The 26,516-nt window shown below is 45.3% G+C and overlaps 1 protein-coding gene across 1 annotated transcript; it reads right to left on the bottom strand.

The window, feature by feature from the left end:
• Positions 1-13,059: 13,059 nt before the first annotated feature.
• On the bottom strand, positions 13,060-13,359 carry LOC107122063 (RNA-directed DNA polymerase homolog; the record flags this gene model as incomplete). The annotated part of the gene is made up of 1 exon (XM_015425087.1): positions 13,060-13,359. A coding segment is annotated over exon 1 (300 nt), but the record flags the coding sequence as incomplete, so codon positions are not given.
• Positions 13,360-26,516: the final 13,157 nt, after the last annotated feature.

The raw sequence follows: 26,516 nt of genomic DNA on the forward strand, positions 1-26,516 counted from the left end.
GAGTGAAAGAAAAAGAATCAAAACTTCTTAGATCCAGAAATAAATAGCCAGACAAACAAGTGTGGATCCCATCAGAACTGTGTATGCTTATTACAGCACTGTTTTCTGTCTCCGTTGGTCTTTCACAGAGCTGTAGAGGGAAATTGCCAGATGTGGCTATAGACTGGGCCCTTTCAAATGGGTTCTTCAGCTAGAAAGGGAGATATGGGGTAGGCTTTGCAAGAGTTTGGGAATCAAGATAAATATTTAAACCATTGCCAGATGTGCAAGTTTCTTATCTTTACACTGCATCATGTCTCATGTGGTTTAAAGTGTGGTTCGGAATTATTCTGACATCTCACCCCATTTCATTAGGTACTGGGACATTCATACAGAGGCTCAGAGTAGGATCAGTTCTTTGACTCCAGTAGAGCCAGTGACGAGGGGAGTGACAAGAAAAGGCACCTGGCTGTCCCTTAAGCACAAAGCAATGCAGAACCAAAACTCTGCAGTCAATGTCAGTCTTCTGTAGTGAAAGTGTTTGGGATGAAGACAGCTTCCAGATGAGCAATAAATAAAGTTGGTGTATACAGATCATTCACAAACACTGGGATGAAAAACAAGACTTGGTTGGCTTTCAAAGCATCTTTGCATTGTCTGTTTTTCTTTTGTGTGTTTGGATTTTGCAAAGCTCCCAACCCTTCCCAGAGTGTGTTTTCAGAGAACAGGGCATGGGCTGCATTTATACTTTTGAAGTAAGCTCTTTAGAAATATAGGTGGCTAATGTCTTCAGTATGTATGAAATATACCATATGCTGGGAAACAAAAGGGGTTCTGTGCTATTAAAGTTTCAGCTCCACATTCCCCCTCCCTCTCCTCTCCCCCCTTTCACCCTTCCTTCCTCTGCTCCTGCTCAGGCAACTAGGAGGGAGGGAGAAAGAAGAGAAACTCAGTTGCTCTGAGATGCAGGCTGAGGTGGATGGAGAAGGAAGAGTCTGCTGGTGTGGTAGCCAGGCAACACCCCTTCACAACTTCAGGTAAGGTGGTCTTGCTAGGGAGAAAGGCTTACCCAGGATTGTAAACTGGGGTTGGCTGGGATGAGGGAGTCAGATAGTAACTGAATGTTTGGTTTAGTTCAATGAGAGAGAAAAAGCAAGACTCAGAGATCTTACTTTTTTGTCTCACCATCATAATGGTACGGAGACTTTTCTAAGATTGTCTTTCTTCCAGGCAGTGATTTCTGCCATAATGGTGAGGCAGAGCATTTTTCTTACCATTGTGATCTGCGTTGTACATTCCACTCAGCTAAGCAGCTGGATTTGGGTAATTAATGTTTTCCTACAACGAAGACAGAGCTGATAGTACTTAAAGAGACTGCCCTGTCTGTGCATTGGGAGTGGGAGAGCTTCACTTTAAGGATACACATCTCAAAGGTTCTTCTGCCTGCTCTTTTTTTAAACAATGTGCCTTTCATTATGTGAGGGCTGCTGAATAAAGTGCGGGGATATCACATGGCTTGGGGAAACCAATCAGTGCTGCTCTCTGGATTCCGTTACCTGATGGACTGTCATGACAGTCAGTGTGGGGTTGTTGTTTTTTAAAGTACCATCTCTATATAAACGGAATGCCTGATTAAAACTATGCACTAAATTCCCTTTGGAGATGCTGAATTAAGCAAATCCCCCTGGGGGGGGGGAGCCTCAGGGGGCCAACATGTCCATTTGGACCCACAGACCTCATAAATTGTAATTTCAATTGTTGGCTATTGTTACAGTTATACTACAGAGTTATACTCTGCTGCTGGAAAAAGAAAGGAGGGGTCTTTTTTGACTGCATAAAAAGGCTATGCTGGGGATCATGGGATCTCCATGGACAAAAGCTATAGTGGAGTGGGGACCATAGTAAGGAGGGGAATAAAGTGAAATGGATTGAAAAAGCTGCCATGCTTTCTTTGTTTTCTTTCATCATGTTTCACATGGACATCTTGTGCTTTTAAAAAAACAACCAAATAACTGCAAGGACTAGTTTTCCCCCCCCTTTGAATAGTTTGGGAGTATAGCCTTTTTCTCTCTGCCTTCTGGAAGGTTGAAGGTGCTGACATGTGCCAGCATGATATTAGGCCCTTCTGCTCGGCCTTAAAGAAACAGACTGTCCTTTGACTTGTCTGTTCTGTCAACATATAGGGGTTATTGTTGCTGGTGAGGAGGTGGAAAAAAGGGGGGAAGAGAGGAGAAGGAGGGGGAAAAAATCAGGGAAGGGAAGAGACCTGAAGACAGACGTTGTAAATGTGATGCTAGTGAACTGCCAAAAATAGCAAGCTCTGAAAGTTTGTTTGTTTTTTGTCCTACCGTCTTTCACCACCATATCATAAAATTGCTGGTGGCACAGGGGATTCTAAAAGGAGATGTCTTATTTTCTTAAAAGACGCCCTAATACAGATGCATCATGCTAATCTGAAGTTTGGATAAACAGCTATGTCCTATATATGGAGCTGGGATGTATTTTTGGTTGGTTGTATGGGAGGTATTATACCATATCTGATATTGTCTGATATTTTTATTACTATATGATATTAGTCTTCTGTGAACTGCTTTAAGTGCCCTTGGTGGTGCAGAAAGACAGTAATACAAGCTAAACTAACTAAAAATTGGATGCCCTGGCTTTATCTCAATATATATCTACATCTTTTCTTGTTACATTTGTTTTCCACCCTTCCTCAAGGAAGTCCAAGGCAGTATAAAAAGGCTTATCCTACATTATCGTTACAACAGCTCTATGAGGTAGGTTACACTGAAAGGTAATAAGATCTAATGCCACCCACTAATCTTCATTAAGCAAATATCTGAATGCAAGTCAACATAAATCCAACATTCTATGTATACTGACTCTCAGCTAGAATATGTGCTCTTAATAAATTTCCAGCACCCTAGTTGCAGCTACGGCCAAGTTGCAAGGAATACAATTGTACAAGTACAGTTTGGGGTCTTCACTGGCTCCGTGGTAGTTGGTTTATGACAATAAACTACCTAATAGTCTTTACCAAACATACCCACAAGTCTTTCTCTCCCCCCTTTTGTCTTGAAAGATTTTCAGACTGAACATCTTCTCTGTATGAACAATTTTGTGCACACTGCTGACAAAGGTGTCCTGCCTAGGGGAAGGGGAACCATGTCTGTGATTGAAACCTGTGCTGCCCAATGGCACTGAAAGAGTTAAGAGAGGGGAAAGAGGGAAAGAAATACAACAGAAAGTTTAGGTATGAAATGGTGGTTCAGAAGTTATTTGTGCTGGCTTGCATTTTCACTCCCTGTGTTATTTCTAGTTCACATGTGGCATTTACAGGAAATGGATCCAGACGGCTGAACACACCTTCATTGATTTTGAGAGACCTGTGCAGGCATATGGATGCGTGGGTTATGGTGCTGGCCTCCTTCCCTCCCTCCCTGTGCCCAGTCTCCTTTCCGCACCTTTGTTGGAGCATGCATAACATAGGTAATGCACAATGACCACTTCATACATAAGAAGAAATTGCATCATCAGTTTTTCCTAGCATACATGCATGGGTGAGATTCCTGCCTATGCATGCAGGCCATTCTGCATGCATTTTGACCAGCACATGAAAGTTGGGCACATGGAGGGCATGGGTCTGAGACAGCAGCTGCAATCCCCTGTCTCATATATGCATCCATATTTCTAAAGAACTAGCCACTGGCTTCTTCTAAAAAGTTGTTCAGACTCCAGAATGCCTGGACAGACAAGAATGAGCCTTGTCCCCCACCCCCCAAGTAAAGAACATGTTCAGGCATTTCCTAGCCTTTTTTACCGAAGGCATAAATATTTCATATCAATCATCATCAATGGCGCAACCCTTGCTTCTATTTGTCAGTGAATACAACGTGTAATTATGTTAAAGCCAAAGTGCTTGCTTTGAAATACAATAGCACTTGATGAACTCTTTCCTTGAAGATTGATGTTACTTGTCTGGAACAGCTTCAGATGTTGCACAGTCATGCTATCCTTTGGCAAGACTGCTGCATCATGCTAACTTTATTCCAGTATAAATGTATCACAGGGCAAAGGGTATGATTGGGAAGCTCTCCTAGTTTCCCATTACACTTAGCAACCAAACTGGATCTCATTGTTGTGTCTGTCTTCATGAGTTGCAACATAATAGATTCTGTGAGAAGGGATATCCATATGTAATAGAGTCCCGATAGGCATGAGAGGGACCAACTTTGGTTGAAACTTCTGAGTAACTACTATGATGACGACGATGACAAAGATGTCAAGTTATTATATAGTAGAATATCATATCCATAGAAAGTGCCAGCTGTGACAAAGTTGGGTCTAGGGATGCCAACTGCCAGGTGGGGCCTGGAGATCTCCTGGAATTCCAACTAATCCCCGGACTACAGAGATCAGTTCTTCTGAAGAAAATAAATGCTTTGGAGGATGGACTCTAACCCTTCCCCAAATCCCACCCTCCCCATATTCCACCCCAAAATCTCCAGGAATTTCCCAACCCACAGCTGGTAAACCTAAATTGATCTCTCCAGTTAAAAGAAAGCAAATATCTTGCAACAATTTTTTTTCCTTGGGAAGTGTCACATCATGAAATGTTCACTCCACTTGAAGGAATCTTATTTAGTACTTATAGGCACAAAACTGGCTTAGGGAGCAGTTTTAAACAGCTTTCCTTAAAAGTAAATTCCTTTTTGTTCAGTGGGTCTTACTCCCGGGAAAGTGTCTTTAGGATTGTAGCCTCAGGCCCTGCATATTTGAAGAGCCAGCTTCTCCTGTAGGGTTACCCATTTCCCTTGCAATCTGCTGAGAAAGGTGTCCTAGAGGTTCTTAACCAAGGATATACAGGCCTGTATCCTACCATTATGGAGCTGCGGTGGCTCAAGTGGTTAAGACGCTGAACTGCAGGCTGTGGAAGGTCAGTAGTTCTGCAGTTCAAGACCCGGGTGCCGCATGACGGAGTGAGCTCCCGCCTCTAGTTCCAGCTCCTGCCAACCTAGCAGTTCGAAAGCAAGAAATTGCAAGTAGATAAATAGGTACCACTTCAGTGGGAAGGTAACAGCATTCCGTGCGCCTTGGTGTTCAGTCATGCCGGCCACATGACCACGGAAACGTCTTCGGACAGCGCTGGCTTTTCGGCTTGGAAACGGAGATGAGCACCGCAACCCTAGAGTCGGACTCGACTGGCTTTCGAGCAAGGGAACCTTTACCTTTTTTATCCTACCATTCTTGTCAGCAAAGGCTCCCATCAGAGGCCAGTGGTGGGGGAACTTGGCAACCCCACGCCTGCCTGAGGAGTCTTCCTCAGACATAAATGGTTCTTTCAGACTCCTAGATGAGGGCTCAAATGTTGTTGAGTGGAGTGGTAGGATACATGCCATCAAATGCTACCTGGTTAAGTATGTAACACATCAAAGGCTGCGATCATACGTACCAGAAGCTGCGACAGACATGCAATTCCCCCGTGGATTAAAGGGACGCAATCAGACGGACACATCTGTCCTGCATCCCAGAGTCATCTTTGGGGCGTCTCGTTGCGCTGCAGGAGCATCGTAAAAAGCCATTGGGGAAACGTCAGTATCATCTGGAATTGGGGGGGGGGAGTCTGATCGCGCAAGCGTGCATCAGTTCGCCCCGGGGCAAACAGCCTCGCTTCCTGCCCGCATTTCCTCACTGGTGTGACCGCAGCCAAAGTCTTGGAGACTTTTGGTCTCTCTTTAGAACAATGCCCCATTCCACCATTCTGCTGTTTATATTTATTTAGAAAATGTCAATGCTGTATCTCCTACAAACCTGCTGAAAGCAGCTTACAAAAGTTTGTAGCACTGGATCTATGGGCTGTGGTTCACAAAGCCAATGCCATAATACATGCGTTAATCTTTAAGGTGTCAAGAGACTGTCATATCAGGGTATAGACTTCCTTCCTGTTCTGTCTAAATACAAAACCATTTTTTGTATGTGTTTGATTACTTTTAGTGACTTGTGGAAAAAAGATGTTTAATTCCAATATTTAGTTATCTCCTTATTCTGGTATTATTGTGAAATTTGATTATATGTGTTGGTGCATGGTGTTTATTTTATGTGTAGTTATATTGTTTTGTTCCTTGCATACTACCTTGCAAGAATGGATCAGCCAGGACATTTCAATAAGAAGCTCTGTATTAAAGTCTGTCCCAAACAGTCCATCCCATTAGCCCATATTTCAGTCACTCTGCATAGTGACCAAAAAGAGGACAGCAAAGCAGATGAAGAGCTGAAGCTACACTTATAGGTGCACACTCAGATCTTAATAGCTGAAGAGGAAACAGGATTTTCCTGCACCTTGGCAGTAACTTTCAATGCATCTCTATCCCCCCCCCCCCTCGTACAGGTAAATAGTTGCAGTTCATTCCCATGAAGACAGTAAAGTGCAGCATTTGGTGGCTATGTTGCAGTGAGGTTTTGATGGTCATACCATCAGTAATAGGAAAACTATGGGAGAGAAGCAATATCCTTACTTAAAGTCTTCTCCATTGGAAACAGTATCTTTACAAACTCCACTTCTCAAGACACCAGGAACTGGCTTAGACTGGGGAAGCAGGGATATTATTGCATTCTGTAGTGTCTGACTAGGCAATGATCCAGCCATACAAGGTCTTCCTCTGTTTTTACAAGAGGAAATTATTCCTTACTTTCTCTCATGGTCAGTTTGGAGTAACAAAGGGCCGAGTCAAATTTCAAAAACAGCCCTGACTCCCAACCCACCCCAGCTGCATCTGTAGCAATGGTCCCAATAGATGGCACACTTCCTCATTAGCCCATTCATCACAGAAGCCGTTGCCACTGGTAACAGGCCAAGGAAGGTCAGGCCATCTTGTGCACTTAGGGAGTGGGTATGGGGAATGGGGTAGGAATGAGGAAAAGGGTGGAAAATGGCATATAAATTCCAAAACCAAACAATAATTCCAAATTTTAAAAAATCCTCTACTTCACGACAATCTTAATAAGCCTTTAGCTGTTTTCTGTTTCTTTCTTTGTTTTACAGTAATGCCCTATTGCTTCTTTCCCTTCATGTGCATTCCATTATTTTAAATGCATGCACAAGGGACAAAAAATGTGGGGTAATATGTGTTGAATAGAAATAGACACCCTACCATGTGCATTAAGGCACTGGGAGTCAGGCAGCAAGAGACTATGGAGAAATGGAAGTTTAATTTCAAAACGATATCCACTCTTGTGCTCCCTCCCTGTCCAAGTTTTAAAAGCAACAGTGAGCGTTTCCTTAGATCACATTACTGGATAAGCATACAGCTTAATGAAATCCAGTGCAAGTTGGGGGATAAAGCAACACAGGCCAGACATCGCTGTTCCATCAGCTTCCTTTTATGGGGCACTCTTCCCCCACCCCTGTCCCATAACTTCTCAAGCCTATAAGCTTTTCAAGGCAGGGACTTTTTCCCCTCTATGTTGCTCAAGTGACACCATACAGAAAGCTGGGCTGATAAGTGGGAGGCAGCTTCAGTAGTTAAGAGATACCTGGCCAGGCATTCTAGAATGTGGAACCTTCTTTTTAAAAGAGGAAAGCAAATGGCTGGAATTGGAGGGGGGGTATATATACATATATTTTAACAAGCTTCAGAACAGTTTCTGCTCAGTGTATTTGAGCCCCAGGAGGCTCTGTGCAGCCAAACAGTCATTATGTCTAGAACAAATGGGGAGGGGGGGGAGAATATAATATCACAGCCATCATTTTTAACCTCTAGCTAACCTTATGGTCAACAAGAGTCCCTTTGGGCCCATGCTAGAAGGAGCTATTTTCGAGATTCTCTTAGGAATAAGCAAAACCCACAATCACACACAGGCTAGGTTCTTACCATACTGGAAACTAAGGCTGTCTCAGTTCTGCCTGGTCATATGGTCCTTCATCAACCCCACACTGGAGGCTGGGTGGTGTTGGCTATCATGCTTTGAGAACCTTTCCCCTTTTGCAGAGTCCCAGTATGAACTCTTTCTGGCATTGATTGTCTGTTCCTTATGTTAGATCCCAAGAAGAGATTGGGTATTCTCCATATTTACCAACCACAAAGCTGGGTATAATATCTAACTAGGCAGAGGTAGTCTTGGAATTGATGCTGCAGACCCCTAGACTGATTGTTCTGAGAGATTTCAACATTCGTGCCAACAGCACCTTGTCTAGACCAGCCCAGGATCTTATGTCCTCTCTAACCATTAGGGTCTCTTTCAGGTTCAATGGTCCCCCATGCTTAACAAAGGATATATGTTAATTTTTTTGCACTTAGTCTTTGGGGGAAGGTCTGGCTTGGAGCTGGAGGTTCACCCTTGTGTTGTGGTCTGACCACTGCCTCCTCAAGGCAGGGGTCTGTTTGGCACTAATAGGGTAGCCAGGCATAGCCTGGTAAACAGCAGGAGATGGGAGACATGGGAATTTAGTGGGGGGGCACAATTGGTATCTGCGCACAATGATGCATCTTCCAGCACAACCCAGAAGTGACATAATTGTGCCAGTGGTGATTTTCTAGCACTCACTATGGTTTCCATAGAGTTTTGGGATGAGTGCTAGAGCATCATCCACAACATGATGACATCACTTCTGGTCGCACCGGAAGTTGCGTCACCACATGGGGAGAACAAGCACGTCCCCCACATTTGCTGGCCAGTTTCCTCCCATTACCTAGCTGAGCAGTGGTCACAAGCAGGCAAATGGGAACCCTAGGCAACAATGCGCAGCAGGGGTGAAGGGTGGTTTAAATGATCTGCACACAGAGATATATGGATCTGACTGATTTCTGGAATGTCCTGGGGGATTTTAGAATCCCATACAACAGGTATGTTGAGACAGTGGTGGGAGCCTGGAATGAGAAACTACTAGAAGCTATTGATGTGGTTGCCCTCCATTGACTTTTCCCATCCTTGAGGCAGAATCTGACACCTTGGTTTACTACAGAGTTGGGTGACCTAAAGAAGACCAAAAGATATCTAGAAAAGTTTTGACAGGAAACTCTAATTGAATAAGAAAGACAGAAGTATAGAGCTCATGAAAAGACAGGAGAGCCGCAGGAGAGCAGCAAGGAAAGTATACTTCTCTGCATCAGCTTATTTGTGCCCAGCTCTGTTGTTTAATGTATTTTGACACTTGTTGACTCCAAAATCTGAGTTTCTAAATTTTAAGGATCTAATGATTAATTGTGACACTTTTACAAAAATTTTGACTGAAAAACTCTCTCAAATTCACTCCAGTCTGGATGCTGGTTGTAATATTGTTCAGACAAAAGAAATGTCTAGTGCATTGTCTGGTCCATTTATGGAACATTTTGACCCAGTTACTGAAATAGATGTTGACAGGATCTTGGGATCTGTGAAAGCTACCACTTCTGCTCTGGAAGGATCCTTGTCCACCCTGAATGCTGAAATCATAAGGAATCATGTTAACAAGTCCTTGATGTCCATCATTAATCAATCACTGACTCAGGGGTGCCTTCACTCAAAGAGGTGGTTATCCATCTCTTATTTAAAGAGCCACCCTTTACTACAGAATTATTATTTTTGCCTGGTCTTTAATTTGCACTTTCTGGGACAGTGATAGAGAATGGTTGAAGAGCAACTCTAGGTTTTCCTGGATGGTTAATTTGCTCTATACCCCCCTTTCAATCTCATTTCAGAACATGCTATGGGTAGAAGACAACACTGGATGATATCTCCATTTGATTGTAGACAAGGGCTATGTTTCTTTGTTGCTCTTACTGAATTTATCAGAAGCCTTTGACACTGTTGGTGGTGCAATCTTATCGAGGCATTTAGGGGGAGAAACAGGAATTAATGGAAGTGCTTTGGACTAGTTTAAATTGTTACTTATGGACTGGACTCAGAGCTCTCAGTTTTTACCAGTTGTCATCAGTGTGGGACTTGTCCCATTGTCAGGTTTCACCTGGAATCAACGGAGTCAATTTCCATAGAAAAGGTTACTTTATTGAAGCCATGGATCACTGAACAGGTCTCTGATTGGAATAACATAATGCGGAAGCACAAGCAACATAAAGGGAAATCAAAATCACTTTTAACCAATGATAAACATGGGGGGGGGGGTATTGGACATAGGAGACTCATATATACACTGAAAGACATTCATTGGCAGCTGGACTTGTCCCATGGAATTCCACAGGACTCAGTCTTATCTCTGTGATGTTTAATCCCTATGTAAAGCCTTTGGGAGAAATAATTTGTAGTTTTGCTGCTAACACCCCATCTGTGTTTCTTTATCCAAATCCCCCAATGATGTGCTAGAGGGCCTGATCCACTGCCTGACTGTTGTGGTTAAATGGTTAAGAGTGAAAAAAATTAAAACTGAATCCTGATGGAGATGATGTTGGGTGGGAAGACTGAGGGCTTGAAGGACATTGCACTTCCCACATTTTAAGGGATCCTGCTGAGCAAATCCTTCTGAGGGTGCCACCCTACAAACAACAGGTAAAATCAGGCACTGTTTCTACATAGTCTCAGAGGATACCTGTACTGGTCTGCAGTAGAACTAGAACATAAGAGATGCCAATGTTGGATCAGGCCAAAGGCCCATCCAGTCCAACACTCTGTATCACACAGTGGCCAGAAATACCAGTGCCATCAGGAGGTCCACCAGTGGGGCCAGGACATTAGAAGCCATCCCACTGTTGACCCCCCCAAGCACCAAGATGACAGAGCATCACTTGCCCCAGAGTCCCTATCTATACCTTGTGGCTAATAGCCACTGATGGACCTCTGCTCCATATGCTTATCTAATTCCCTTTTGAAGCCGTCCATGCTTGTAGCCACCACCACTTCCTGTGGCAGTGAATTCCAAGTGTTAATCACTCTTTGGGTGAAGAAGGACGTCCTAAGAATCAAGGATACACTTAATTTCATAATGTTCCTGACCATCTAATAAGATAGGCATGGGTGGCGTTTGATCCCCGTGCCATTCACAAGATCCATTGTCCTTTTTCAGAAGGCTGAAATGAAACACAGAATGTAGTGACCGTAAATTCTTAGGCAATTCAACATCAACAGCCACATCATTGATAATTTTACGAACTTTAAAAGGACCAATAAATTTCCAACCCAACTTCCTGCTTGGCCTTAACATTTCGATATTTTTTGTAGACACATACACCGAGTCACCAGGCCGTAGAGCCCAACCCACCACCCTACCTCTATCAGCCTGTTTTTTGTAAGCTGCTTTAGCAGCATCCAGAGTTTTACAGGGATTAGGCCATGCATCCTGAAGTTGTTGACACCATACAGTTGCATCACCCCCTCCCTCCAATTGTCCCCCGTCAAGAAAAGGCATGGGAGGGCTATCATAACCATACAAAGCTTTAAATGGAGACATTCCAATAGATGCATGATCAGAATTATTGTAACAATATTCAGCCAGGGGTAATAATTCACACCAATCGTCCTGTTGATAGTTTGTAAAGCATCTCAGATATTGTTCTAGAGTTTGGTTAACCCTTTCAGTTTGTCCATCAGTTTCTGGGTGGTAAACACTACTTAGTCCACGTTCCACCCCCAACAGAGTCATTAGTTCAGTCCAGAACTTGGAAACAAATTGGGTACCTCTGTCGGATACCACCTTTTTTAGCAACATATGTAGTCTCACCACCTGTGACACGAATGCCCTCGCCAACAGTTTGGCGGTGGGAATGGAGGCGAACGGGACGAAATGGGCTTGTTTTGAGAACAGATCCACCACCACCCAAATAACCGTTTTTCCTTTGCTGGGTGGTAGGTCTGTAATAAAATCCATAGACACGACTTCCCATGGCCAGTTGGGAGTTGGGAGAGGTTTTAGCAATCCAGGGGTTCCCCCGGTTTACTCATTGCACAGGTTTGACATGTTTGCACAAACTTCAACATGTCTTTGCGCATGCGTGGCCACCAAAATTGTCTTTGTAACAACTGGAGGGATTTGAGAAATCCAAAGTGTCCCGCAAGTTTGGACCCATGGGCTGCCTGCATGACCTCCCCTCGCAGGAAAATCGGAACGTACAGTCTCCCATCCTTGTACCAGCAACCATTCTGTCCTTGCTGGCAGTCACCTTCCCCCACCACCTCCTCGCTATCCTCCTCATTGAAATGCGAGAGGAACTGCGTCTCCCATGGGGACGGGGGGGCGGCTGGATGGGTAGGAGAGTGCGAGGCAGGAAGTTTTGCCGCTTGACTGCGAGTTAGTACTGCCCCCCCAAGTGGGTGGGTGTGAAAACCGAGTCCAGAATGACGTCTCATTGACTGGCGTGTTGGGGAAGGCATGACAACCCATCGGCTAGGGAATTTGCCGTCCCAGGGAAATGGTGGAGAGTGAACTGGAACTTAGAGAAGAAATCAGCCCAGCGCAGCTGTTTGGCATTCAGGCTGCGTGGCGTTTTTAGCGTTTCTACGTTCTTGTGGTTAGTCCACACCTCAAACGGCACCCTGGCCCCTTCCAGCCAATGTCTCCACGTCGACAGCGTCAGCTTAATCGCGGCCGCTTCCTTCTCCCACACAGACCAATGTCTTTCAGAATCCGTGAACTTTTTAGAAACATAGGCTAGCGGATGAAGAAGCCCATCATCCCCTTCCTGCAAAATGGCTCCCCCCATCGCTACGTCCGACGCATCAGTTTGCACAATAAACTTTTTTGTTTCATCTGGGTGAGCCAACACTGGCTCAGAAGTGAAGAGGCGTTCAAGCCCTCGAACGCTTCCTGGCATTCAGCTGACCACTGCAACTTAGCTCCCGGCTTAGTGGCATCTGGACCCTTCCCCTTGGTTTTCAATAAATCAGTTAGGGGGAGGCTAATTTGTGCAAAGTTCTTTAGGAAGGTTCTGTAAAAATTGGAGAATCCGAGGAATGATTGTAGTTGCCTCCGGGTTCGGGGCGCCTCCCACCCCACCACATCCCGGACTTTCCCCGGGTCCATCTCCAGCCCCCGTTCGGATATCCTATACCCCAAAAAGTCAATGTAGCAATGTGAGTCTTGTGAAATTCAAACTTGGACAACTTAGCAAACAGTTTGTGCTTGTGCAACGTCTTTAAAACCTCTCTCACCAGTGTCACGTGGGAGGGGAGATCGGGGGAGTAGATAAGGATATCATCTAAATACACAAGGACCCCCTTGAAGAGGTGTTTATGTAGGACCTCGTTTATTAAGTTCATGAACACCCCCGGAGCGCCCTGAAGGCCGAAGGGCATCACCAGGTACTCAAACTGCCCCAGCGGCGTGTTGAACACTGTTTTCGATTCATCCCCCTCTTTTATGCGCACTCTGAAATAAGCATCTCTCAAATCCAGTTTGGAGAAGATTTTTCCTTTAGCCGCCTCCGCCAGTAAGTCTTTGATCAGCGGCATCGGGTAATCCATCTATCCACCCAATGTACTTGGAAGAAAAAAATATTTTTAAAAGAGAGGATATGTTTGGCTCTCTTAATCTTGCTGGGGGGGTAGGGTGGAAGAGGAAGTTGCATGTCTTGTTTTTGTAGGGTTCAAGTCTACAATTCACAGAAATTGCTGGTGAATCAAAACCACAATTACTAGGAAATGGTGCTTAAACATATAAATGCAATCCAGTTAACACAAATCCAGTCCAATTAACACAAACACACCCAGCTTCATGAGTAAGAGGGAGCAAAACAGGAAAGGCATGGATCACTGTGGCCAATTCATGCTTTTTGAGGAAGGCCCATGGCCAGTTTGGTGTAGTGGTTGAGTGCATGGACTCTAATCTGGGACAACCGGGTTTGATTCCCCACTCCTCCACTTGTAGCTGCTGGATGACCTTGGGCAAGCCATAGTTCTGTCAGAGCTGTTCTTGAAAGAGCAGTTTCTGTCAGAGCTCTCCCAGCCCCGCCTACCTCACAGGGTGTCTGTTGTGGGGAGGGGAAGGGAAAGGAGTTTGTAAGCCGCTCTGAGACTCCTTCAGGTAGTGAAGGGTGTGGTATAAATCCAATCTCCTCCTCCTCCTCCTCCTCCTTCTGATATTTCAGTCAAAGCTGACTGAAGGTGCTACATGCCACAGAGGAGACCTAAGCCTCCAACCATAGGCCTCCAGCAAAACTGTGCTTTTAAGGGGACTACAACCCCCTCCAGTAAAGGCTGACCCTTCAGTTGCTTTGTGATTGATCAACAGTATCTCAGTCTTGCATGGGTTGAGCTTTAGTTTATTGGCCCTCATCCTTCCCATTACCTTCTCCAAATATTTGTTCACAATTTCTACAGACCCACCTGACCCAGCTATTAGGATGTATTAGAGCTGGATGTCATCTGCGTATTGGTAACACCTCACTCCAAATCCCCTAATACTCTCTGCCATCAGTTTCATGTAGATGTTAAATAGCAAGGAGGACAAGATAGATTCCTGTGAGACCCCATAGCATACATGTCATTGAGGTGGTCACCAGTCCCCCAGTACCACCCCATCTGCCCTCACCAGAAGGATACCACTGCTGATGCTATTTAAAACCACTGACAGGTCCAGGAGAATCAAGAGGGAAACACTCCCCCCGTCACTCTCCCAGCATAGACAGTCAGGGCAACCAAGGCTATGTCTGTCCCAAACTCAGGCCCCAATCCTGACTGAAATGGGTGTAGTTAATTTGTCCCCTCCAGGACTGTCTGAACCTGAATAGTCAAACATCTTGCCCCAAAATGGAAAGCTGGCCATGGGGCAATAGTTTTTTAGGTTATTGGGGTCCAGGAGTGCCTTCTTCAGGAGACGTTTTTCAGAAGTCCCATCCAAAGAAGAAATAATCTATAAATTATTGGAAATGTGGAAATGGATACTCTGCGATTACAAGATAAAAAAGATGGAAACTCTACAATTACAAGATAAAAAAGAAGACATTTTTGAGAAGAACCGGTCAAGACTTTGATCAAGGACTATCTCACAAAATGTGTAACATAATATTTAAAACATAAGCTCTACTTGCTAAAATGTTAAACTGATCTAGGTGCATAACTCTGACCGCCTGAGCGCCAGAAGAAAAAAACATCCAACCAGCCAGTAGACCGCCGGGAATGGAGCCAAGCCGGACCAAAAGAGACATCAGCCTTCACCTGGGTGCCGGTAGGCAGTCCCACCCCCAAGAACAATGTGGCCTAAGTTAGGGTATAAAAGTGATTAGCACCTCTCCCATGTAAACCGCCCAGAGACCCCTACGGGGGTTAGGGCGGTATATCAAATCGAAGGAATAAATAAATAAATAAATAACAGAATGATTCTATCTATGCAAAATTTAAGTAGGTACAATTAGTACAGACTCCATATTTGTTGTATGTTAGTCTTTCTAGTCTTTCCTGAGAGCCAGTTTGGTGTAGTGGTTAAATGCGCAGACTCTAATCTGAGAAAACCGGGATTGATTCCCCACTCCTCCACTTGCACCTGCTGGATGACCTTGGGCAAGCCATAGTTCTAGCACAGCTGTTCTTGAAAAAGAGCAGTTTGTGTCAGAGCTCTCTCAGCCCCACCTACCTCACAGGGTGTCTGTTGTGGGGAGGAGGAGGAAAGGAGTTTGTAAGCCGCTCTGATACTCTGAGTGAAGGGCGGGGTATAAATCCAATCTCTTCTTCTTCTTCTTCTTCTTCTTCTTCTTCTTCTTCTTCTTCTTCTTCTTCTTCTTCTTTCTCTCTTCGTAGTTGCTGTCTTATTTTCTTTTACTTTTGAAAAACTAATAAAACTCTTTTAACAAAAAAAAAAGGAAACGTTTTTCAAAGTACCTGGATCTACATCCTCCTTGACCCAGTCAACCAAATGAGCCTGGCTTTACACCAACAGCCATGAAGGGCAAGAGCTGAGTCTAGACATGGTGGACTGCACATTTCTAAGCAGCTTGCCCACTTCATCAGGCCTCACCGAATGAAATTCATTCATGCAGGTAGGACCAGACAGTGCTCCAACAGCATCCTGAGCTTTAGCTCAACCAGTCATGGGAACTACGTCGCAGTAGCTGCAAGTGATTTTGTCTGCAAAATGCACAGCAAAAGAGTCACAGGAAGTCAGCATGTTTACAAGGCCAATCTCCTCAGGGGCCTGAGACAAGAGTTCCTTCACCATCCCTGAGAGATTTGCTGGAGGCACTGCATGGATGCGATGGTGGTGGAGAAGTGAGCTTGCTTCACTGCCATTACCACTGCAGAGTAGGCACCAGGGGTCATTTCCTGCAGGAGCGCACAGGAGCAGAGCTCCGGCAGTAAAGAGCCCAGGGGCAGGCACATGCAACCAGCCCCGCCCCCTGCTCCCAGCAGCCCTCAGTCAGAGCAAGAAGAAGCCAGGTAAGTTGCAGAAACACACACACCCCGGTCCAAAACAGTCCAGAGGCACCTTTAAGACCAAGTTTTATTCAGGTACAAGCTCTCCCTCCTCTGCGAGGACAGATCTGCACGTTGCCCCCCTCCCAATAGCTAGCAATCCAAAACAGTCCAGTGGCACCTGAGCAGTGGGTGTTGCCTTCTGACACACTTCCAGTGATGTCAGGGGGTGTGGCATATGCAAATAAGCTATGCTAATGAGTTGTGCTAATGAGCTCCTGCACCTCTTTTTCTACGAAATGACCCCTGGTAGGCACAATAATGCATTCTCACCCATAGTCAGTTGCCGTCAATTTGAGTTTTCCTCCACTCGAAGCATCTGTCCAACCATTTGATCACCCCAAGGTCTCCAGTCAACCATTCTGGGCTCTGCAGAAGGGAAGAGGGCAGTTGGGAACAATTACGTCTACTGCTCAGGTTATCTCAGCATTCCACAGGCCAGTCAGGGCTGAGAAAGGAGCACCAACCTTGCTGACTGTAAGATCCCCAAGACACATCAAGGAACCTTCGGAATCTCTGCCACCCATGGCAGACCCTTGCAGAGGTTCCAACTCTAAACCTCTACCAGATAATATTGATCCAGAGTGAGAGAGAAGGAGGAAAGCTAAATTGATCCCTGAGAACACAATCTGCATTTCAAAGATCACTGTGGCAGAAGAGTAGATTCAGGAAGAAAGGTCAGTGTGCCTATCTAGTTATCTAGTCTCTCTTGCCACTCAGCCTGGAGGTCTGAGACAGGGGACACCGCATCTGGAACTTTTAACAGATAATGGTGGTAGAGTGGGAAAATCCCCCATTACCAAACCATGTACTTTGTCTTAGAGAAAACCAAATAAAACATATGTCCTGCTACATGCACAGGTATCAGGGTGCTCTTGGAGGACCCCATGGTGGCCATGACGTCCTCACTTGCTCCCATCAGAGCAGCTTCAGCATGGTTTTTTCCTGTAAATCAACCTGGCATTGTCCAGGGATGCTGAATGGAATGTCTCCTTCTCCAGAGCTGTCTGTAGTCCACTCAGAATCTTTTGCACCTCAGTCATTGTTCCTGCCAATTAGAGTGTATTCTGGTGTGATGTGCTGGTTGTGTTTGTGATGCGGAGACCACCAGGGATGCAAGGCATGGGCCACACAGCCTTTCATCTTGAGCCAAAGGCTCATGCCTCTGGCAAGCTGTCCTGTCTGTTTAAACTACCCAAAAGACAGGGTACACCAGGAGAATCAGCTTCCAGTGAGCTGACAAGCTGTTTCAGCCCATAGCCCCCCCTCCCCCGCACTCCTGATTCATCCATGAAAACCCTCTGGTGCATCCAAGTTTGATCCAGTAAGTTTTGTGCATGTATTAGCATGCTGAATGCTGTCAGCGGCTGGATTTTACCTTCTCTGTAGGTGCAAAGACAGCACATACACTCTAGCATAGCAGCTTTTAAGTTCTACATGATCTGGCCCATTATGACCCTTGGCCGTGCACAACCCAAAGAAGCAAGAAAATTGCAAGTGTGCGTCAAGAGTGGCTAAATGCTGCTTAGTTTGCATTGTGAGTCAGTTGTTGAGGCAACCATTTTAAGTGCTTGACCAGTAATGGGTACCGTGAATGAGGAATGTCAGATTTCTGAATACCTCTTTGCAAATATTGTATCTTCCCTGATTTTTAGCAATGGTTCACTCCAATGGTTGGCCAAATGGAGCACTGAGAAAGCAAATAAATGCAAATAGGTGTTGTGGGCTTTTCTAGAGAAAGAATCCTCAATTGCAAATAATCCAGTATTGTCGTAGTGGGGCAGGAGCTGGCAAAGAGAATTGCCCCATAGTTAATATATCATGAAAGCCAACAGTCTAATATCAGTCAAGCACCTGGCACTTTTAGTTTTAGCACCTTGATCTGTTATTGAACATTTCTTCAACAGCGTCTGAAATTCTACCCATAAAAGAGGGTGCAGTTATCTTGCAAGGGACTTCGGGACTTTTGACCATGAACACCTGATATTAGACTTAACAGATGGCAAGCACCGGGCAGAGGGCTGCTCTGTCAGGTCAGGCTGTGCTCCAAATCTCCTTTAGAGCTATACCTGGAATGGCATCTTGGGTATTAGCTATTGCATCACTAGGCAGGCAGCATTTCATAAAGCAATGCCTTTCCAAGCTCCAAACTGACCTTTTACCCGTCTGAAGTGACTTCTAGCTCCCAGGGAGGTTATCAAAGGACTGCAGCTCAGTAGTGTTTTGCCGCATGTTTTGCATGCAGGAAACCCCAGATTCAGTCTCTGATTCTCCAGCTAAAGAAATTCAGGCAAGCAAGTGTTAGAAAGAGGCCCCGAAAAACTTAGTGATCTGACTCAGGATAAAACCGGTTCAGTTTGTCTGTGGCTCAGCAGCAGAAAATATACTTTGTGTGCAGACGTTCCCACCTTCACTTGGCATCTTCAGTTGAACAACCTCAGGGAGCAGCAACAATATTTCACTGCTGAAGGCCCTGGAGCGTCTCTGCCAGTCAGAGTGGATAATATTAAGCAAAATGGACTCAGTATAAGGCAGCATCATGCATTCATATGTATTTCGTTTTCTTCCACTACACTGTTTTTTGGTTGTTTTTGTCTGAGGGGGTGAGTAGTGTGTGTGTGTGTGTGCATGCGTGTAAGGACTGGAAGTCATGGTATACTTCTGGCAACCCCTATTGGGGCTTGGATGCTTCAGAGAGGTGGTTTGCTATTGCCTGCCCCTGCATCCCAGCCCTGGTATTCCTTGGAGGTCTCCCTTCCAAGTTCTTGCTGTGGTCGGCCCTGCTTAGCTTCCAAGATCTGACGGGATCAGGCTTGCCTGGGCTATCCAGGTCAAGGCATTTGTTTGTTTTTGTTGTTGTTGTTGTTTTGCTGAACTTGCCAACCAATTATTGGATGATGAAGACTGGCCCACAAAGAGTCCAGGGCCTACAGTGAGGTCCCATTACTTGCTCTTGGCCAAGCTGTTGAGCAGTGCTGCCTCTGAGAGCCCTAGGGGTTGGGATTCTATAATCATGGAGAAAGTTCTGGTTGCAGAAATCCTTTTCTAAGGCTTCCTGGGATTTAACTTCATACATAAAATTATTCAAATGTACACGGTAAGGTAAAGAGCAAACTGTCGTTTGTGTCTTGGATGAGAACAGGGCTCACATCCACATTGTTTCTAATCCTGGTATGAGAAAGGCAGTGTCTTCCTAAAGAAGTTGCATGATTCCTGTTGCCAGCAGCCACTCACAGAATCACTGCTCGCATTGATTATATAAATGTTATTTACAACTCTAATGAAGAGTAACAAATGCTAAGGGCTGTCATAATGTGCAGTCATTGTCATTACAGTAGGTCTATGTATAGCCTGCACTAAAAATACTGAAACTCTGTACTAAGAAAATCCAAACTCTGTGCCCCCAAAAAGCTGAACACTTTGACCTGTATATATCATGCAAATAAACCAGATTTACTCATAATTGCCTATTATGCATCATTTTCCCCCCTAGCAATCATGACAAGGAAATTAAAGATCCACCGGGAATTCTGTTCATACACAAACACACACTCTCTGCTTCCTGAAGCTGCTCATATTTCACCAATTATGGTATGCACAGTTTCCAGACTAGCTTTCGTAGCCAAAGTGGCTAGAAACCGGCTTTTGAAACCAAGCTGTGCTTTTACACAAACTTCTGCGCATGCAGAACATGGAGAACTCTGCTCTTAAGTGCATTGTGAGGTTTTAATCCTTCTATTTTAAGGGCTGCTGTATCCTGAGGGAAGTGGGCTGCCAAAGCACTCACCTTTCCCACCAGATGGGGATCTCACAGTCAGAATCTTTGTAGCAGCTCTTTTTCTCTTCAGTTTGGTGGTGTTGAAGCCAGCAGCGCCTGCCAAACCATATTTGTGTAGGAGGCGGAAAGTTAACTTTAGTTTTTCTCTTCAAAGGGGGTGTATTCATAGCAATTACAAAGTATATATGCAGTCATATCACAGAGAGAGCAAGATAGTTTTCCGACTCTTTTCTGAAAAAAAATGCTTCCAAACCAGTTGTTACAGTACTTTGAAATTCATAATGAGCAAAAGTTGTTCCCTCTGGAAACCAAGTTGCACAGTATCAAAAGGGTGCAGGATCATACAGGATGGGCTATTTATTGCTGAGAAAATTTAAAAAAAGACAGAGCCAAAAGGGTGCAACCATTATTTAATGGATAAGATGCAACACATTCTAAAATAATTGCTTCAGCTCATTCACTTTGCCTTTTGTATATTTTTCTGAGTTTCAGTGTGTGTCCCCCTCTCATCCTTTGATTTTTATTTCTGGGACCAGAAGAATCGATATAGTATGATGCATCACCAAACTACAAAGCTGGGCTTTGAGAAAGTTAACAGCTATTGCTATGTGTTCTTTAAAATTTTCAGTGTAAGAAACTGATTTTGGTCCCTTCAGCAGCCCAACTGTATTTCCTTAACCTTCAAGTCTCATATCTGGCATAGGCCTTATATTCTCAATTGGTGCTTCTGCTGGACAGATACCGAGATGGGTGAGGCTGCACCATGCCCCTAGCAGAACACACACCTTTCTAATACTGATGTGGGAAGACCACATTTCCTTAGGAGGGCAGTTCTGAAACTAGCCCACCCCACACACTGGTTCATGTGAGTATGCTATGGATATAAGGAGGTGGTCTGCTCTGTCTGCCGTCATATGCAGAAACCTGAGATACTGGGGGCAGTAATTTGTCTAAATCCACCTTATTCTATATATTTGGGGGATTTCCCAGAATTTCTCATGTCCAGGTTGGAATGTGTAGCATAAGACGGTTCATCTAACTTCATGGCCCACTTCTGAAGTCATGTGTTCACACCACAAGCAGGAGAGAGAAGGTATTCCTCCCCCCCTTCTTCTCCTACCACAGTCTTCTGCTTTTTTGCGAGTGGGTAGTTCACTAGGGGAGAAGAACAGAAAAATGAGCACTGCCACCTGCTCATTTCAACCAGAAGGGCAGGATGCTTACTCATGAGTAAATTCACTCCCGCATACCGTTTGAAATTATGTCCCCCATCCAGCAGGCCTGTTATAGTCATTGTTTGGTACAGATCTGCTGCCCACCACTTGGGAAAGAGCCATTTCTAGAAGATCTGTACCATTTTTACACAAAACATTAGTATGCTTAACAATGAGCAGATCTCTGGGGCAGGATTGTAGCCTTCTGCCTGCCAATCATCCGATTTTCTGTAGTCCTTCATAATGAGATGAACATAGATGTACAAAGTTTTGTATGAAGTCTACTCAGATGCTCTGTGGAAGCGCAAATGGATATGAAGTCAGGAAGTTCTTCTGGACTCTGGAGCTCTCCTGGAATCACAACTAATCCCCAGACTACAGAGATCAGTTCCTTTGGAGAATATGGCAGCTTCAGAGGGTATACTCTGTGGCATCAGATCCTTGCTGAGATCCCTCCCCAGTCACTGGCTCCAAGCTTCCCAGGAATTCCCCAAGCCAGAGTTGGCAATTCTAATAGGTGTTAAATTTGCATTATAAACCAAAGCTGATTTATGAAAACACCTTTGATTTAGTGTTACTTGGAAGCTTAGAGTTCCAAAATGTGTAGGAAAAATAAACAAGGACCAAAAGCCAGCACACGTATCCAATAAACACATCCTCAAATCCCTCAGTCCAGTTGTTGAGATTTTGAATACAGTAGGAGCCGTGAACACAGTCACAGAAGGAAATGGACACAATGTTCTAATATTTATTTGCACAGCTCTGTCTGCAGCCTCCAGTTCCTTTCCCTCTTCAGTTTAAGACCTGAAGGAACTCCTTCTTCTCCTTTGTATTTATGTAAAATGAAGCCATTGGTGGCCAGTGTTCCCTCTAAGCTGAGTTAGTGTGAGCTAGCTCACAGTTTTTTAGCCTCTGGCTCACACATTTTTGTCTTGTCTCAGGAAGGGATGGCTCCAGAGCAAACTAATTTATGCAGGAGCCAAATAGCTCGCTCACAACTTTAATGCCAGTAGCTCACAAAGCAGGATTCTTGCTCACAAGACTCCACAGCTTAGAGGGAGCATTGGTGGCATATGCCCTGGCTATGCATCTCTTAGCTTTACCAGATGAACCTCAGCCTGACAATTACTTCTCTTTGTTAAGGACAGTGAAATCCTAGCCATACCTTTTTTTAAAGTCTTCAGCATGGAACAGGACCAAGGAACACTGGAGATTTAGAAGTGTCCTGGTTGAACAGCTGTTAGCAAGGTTGCAGAAGAAAGCAACAGGCAAAAGAAGCCAGGCATGTGGCAACACATTGGTCCAGCCAGGGCCGGCTCACTCACTAGGCGAACTAGGCGATCGCCTAGAGCGGGATGGCCCTTAGGGGCACCAAACTGCACCCCTTACTCTGGGAGTTTCTTGATTGTGTTTTTCATTCTTCCTAAAATGCATTTATTTTTGAAAATTGGTGGGCGCACTGGGGGGGCATAAGGGATCCTCGCCTAGGGTGCAAAATAAGCTGGAGCCGGCCCTGGGTCCAGCATTCTTTAAAGTAAAACTAAATCTTCAGTAAAATTAAAAACTAGGACTTAACAATTCAACCTGTGCATACTCTTCTATTCAGACTGGGCAAATTAATTGCAGTGTGAGGCTATATATCAAGGTACTTTCCAAAGCAACCTTAGTTTAGACAAAGAACAGCCATGTTACTCATTATTTATATATCAATAGCGAAGTTGGCCAGTTCTTAGAATCATACAGTTGGAAGGGACCTCCAGGGTCATCTAGTCCAACCCCCTGCGCAAGGCAGGAAATTCACAAATACCTCCCCCTCCACACCCACAGTGACCCCTGTTCCATGCCCGGGACAAAAAAAAAACCCTCCAGGATCTCCAGCCAAACTAGCCTTGAGAAAAATTGCTTCCTGACCCCAAAGTGGCGATCAGCATTTCCCTGGGCATGTAAGAAAGGGCCACAAGAACTAAGCACTGAGGCAACCCTTCCTGCCCTCCCTCTCATGATCTGCCTAAGTTCACAGAATCCACATTGCTGTCAGATGGCTGTCTAGCCTGTGTTTGAAAACCTCCAAAGAAGGAGAGCCCACCACCTCCCGAGGAAGCCTGTTCCACTGAGGAAACACTCTAACTGTCAGGAAGTTCCTCCTAATGTTTAGCTGAAAACTCTTCTGATTTAATTTCAACCCGTTGGTTCTGGTCCGACCTTCTGGAGCAACAGAAAACAACTCTGTACCATCCTTTATATGACAACCCTTCAGTCGTCTCCTTTCCAGGCTAAACATACCCAGCTCCTTCGACCTTTCTTCATAGGACTCCAGACCCCTCACTATCTTCGTTGCCCTCCAGCTTGTCTATATCTTTCTTAAATTGTGGTGCCCAAAACTGAACACAATACTCTTTTGTTGTTGTTGTTCAGTCGCACAGTCGAGTCCGACTCTTCGCGACCCCATGGACCATCTCCCGCCAGGCCCTCCTGTCTTCCGCTGTCCTCTGAAGTTGGCTCAATTTCATGTTCCTTGCGTCGCTGACACTGTCCAACCATCTCATTTTTTGCCGTCCCCGTCTTCTTTGACCTTCAATCTTTCCCAGCATCAGGGTCTTCTCCAGTGAGTGCTCCCTTCTCATTTGGTGGCCAAAGTATTTGAGCTTCAGTTTCATTATCTGGCCTTCCAGGGAACGGTCAGGGTTGATTTCTTTTAGGATTGACTGATTTGATCTTCTTGCAGTCCAAGGGACTCTCAAGAGTCTTCTCCAGCACCATAGTTCAAAAGAATCTATTCTTCGGCGCTCGGCCTTCCTTATAGTCCAACTCTCGCAGCCATACATGACTACTGGGAATACCATTGCGTTGACCATGGAGACTTTTGTTGGCAGGGTGATGTCTCTACTTTTTATCATGGTGAGATCTAACCAGAGCAGAGTAAAGTGGTACCATCACTTTGCATGATCTGGACACTATACTTCTGTTGATACAGCCCAGAATTGTATTTGCCTTTTTAGCAACCAGCATGGTGTTTAAAAAAAACCCAAAAACCTCCCAAAATGATAAAAGAAGAACCTATAGCTTTAAACAATGGATTCCCTCAGTGGCTGTTGCTAGGCAACCACAATATTCCACACTGGGTTTCTGTGACTAAAAAGGCAGCGGGAGACGGCAGGGTCCTTTCTAGGCCTATTTTAGCCTTTGAAGAAGAACTCATCGGAACCAGGCCTCCTAGGTTTGCCAGCTCCAGGTTTGAAATTCCTGGAAATTTTGTGGTGGAGTCTGAGAAGAACAGGGTTTGGGAAGAGAGAGGCCTCAGTTGAATATAATGTCATAGAGTCCACCCTCCAAAACAGTAATTTCCTCCAGGAGGACAGATGTCTGTCATCTGGAGTTCAGGTATAATTTTTGAGGTCTCCAGGTCCCACTTTGAGGTTGGCAACCCAGGGTCTGGAAGCAACCTCTGGGTGATGTGATACCACCCAACTTGCATGACCCAACTAGGCCTGCCTGCTTACTACTCTATGAAAGCCAGTGTGGTGTAGCAGTTAGAGCTTCAGAGTAGGGTCTGGGAGACCCAGATTCAAATCCCCATCTTGCTGTGGAAGCTCACTGGGTGATTTTGGACCAGTCACATACTTTCAGCCTAACCTGCCTCACAGGGGTGTTGTGTGGATAAAAAGAAAAGAGGAGGAAAACGTAAGCTGCTTTGGTCCCCATAGTGGAGAAAGGGGGGATACAAATGAAGTAATAATAAATACAGCTGAAGATGGGAGGCAAATAAAAGGTAGGTTAGTGAATGGCTGATAAGAAGAGAATGAGCCAGGGAAAGGGGAGAGGATATGGGGGTTGCCAGGATGAAAAGAGGAAATGGTGAGGGGTGGGGGATCCAGGGGAAAGTGAGGTGTCACCCCACAAGAGGATTCTTTACCACGCAAGTGGGCCTGGCCGAGTGGCTGGCACCACACAACCTCAGCCACAGTTTTCTTACGTTGAGGCTGCTGGGAGGAGGAAGAAGGAAAGCTAAAGACAGAGGGGCAGATAAATGTAGTTTGGCTGTTGAGTTTGGAGAGGGGAGGGACCTCAGACAGCCCACCCACCAAAGCAGCCATTTCCTCCAAGGGAACTAGGGTTGCCAACCTCCATGTGGGGGCTTCATATCACACAGAATTACAACTGGTCTCTAGATGACAGAGATCAGTTCCCCTGGAGAAAATGGCTGCTTTGGAGGGTGGACTCTATACCCTGCTGAAGTTGCTTCCATCCCCAAATCTTGCCCTCCCAAGGCTCCACCTCCAAATCTCCAGAAATTTCCCAACCTGGTGCTGGCAACTGCTTTCTGTAGTTAGAAGATCTCCAGGCCCCACTTGGAGGGTGGCAACCTAGAAGGAAGCAGGAAAAGGAGAGACGCTATGGGGGCTTTCAGGAAAGGGGAAAAGGAAATAGTGGGGGAGGGGAAATGAGATGCATCCCACAAGTCCTTGTGGGTTCCCACTTGTAATTCTTTATTCTTCACCAGTGACATAACAAAGCCCAAAGGAAGAACCTTCTCTGTTCTTTGAATAATTGGAGGATATCACTCAGCAGCATCAATACTTTCTCAAAAAAATGGGTAGTTGACTGGATTGTTACTTTATGGCCTGAAAATATGTCCAACATATGAACTAAGAGATGGTCTCCAATTAGTCTTTTCAGGCTGTTTTGCACTGATAAATATATTTATTTATTTAGCTACAGGGGCTTGAGCTTCCCACTAATGCTTAAAAATCTGTATGTGGGATACGAACACCCAGGGCTTTTTTTTTTGTAGAAAAAGCCCAGCAGGAACTCATTAGCATAATAGGCCACACCCAAAAACAGAAACGCGTTAGCATATTATGCCACACCCCATGCCTTCTCTTGGCTTGCCCAGGCGCCCCATGGCTGTGGAGAGCCCTGGCAAGCAGGGACCCCGGGCAAGCCGGCCCTTGGAGGGGAGGTAGTTTAAACTGCCTTCCCTTGGCTTGCCCGGGCACCACATGGCTGTGGGAAGTCCAGGCAAGTCAGCCCTTGGACAGGCCGGGGATGGCATGGGGAAGCATTTAAATGCCTCCCCGATCCTCCCTGGCCCGCATGCCTCGGGGTCACTGGGGGGGGGGTCGCTCTCCAGGCCTTCCCTCTGTAGCCACGCACACAGAGGTTTTGGCTGTAGTGGGCGTGGCCAACTCTGAAGCCAGCCGGAACCCCGT

Source organism: Gekko japonicus, unplaced genomic scaffold, assembly GCF_001447785.1.
Source record: "Gekko japonicus isolate JY-2015 unplaced genomic scaffold, Gekko_japonicus_V1.1 scaffold3111, whole genome shotgun sequence".
Classification (NCBI taxonomy): Eukaryota; Metazoa; Chordata; class Lepidosauria; order Squamata; family Gekkonidae; genus Gekko; species Gekko japonicus.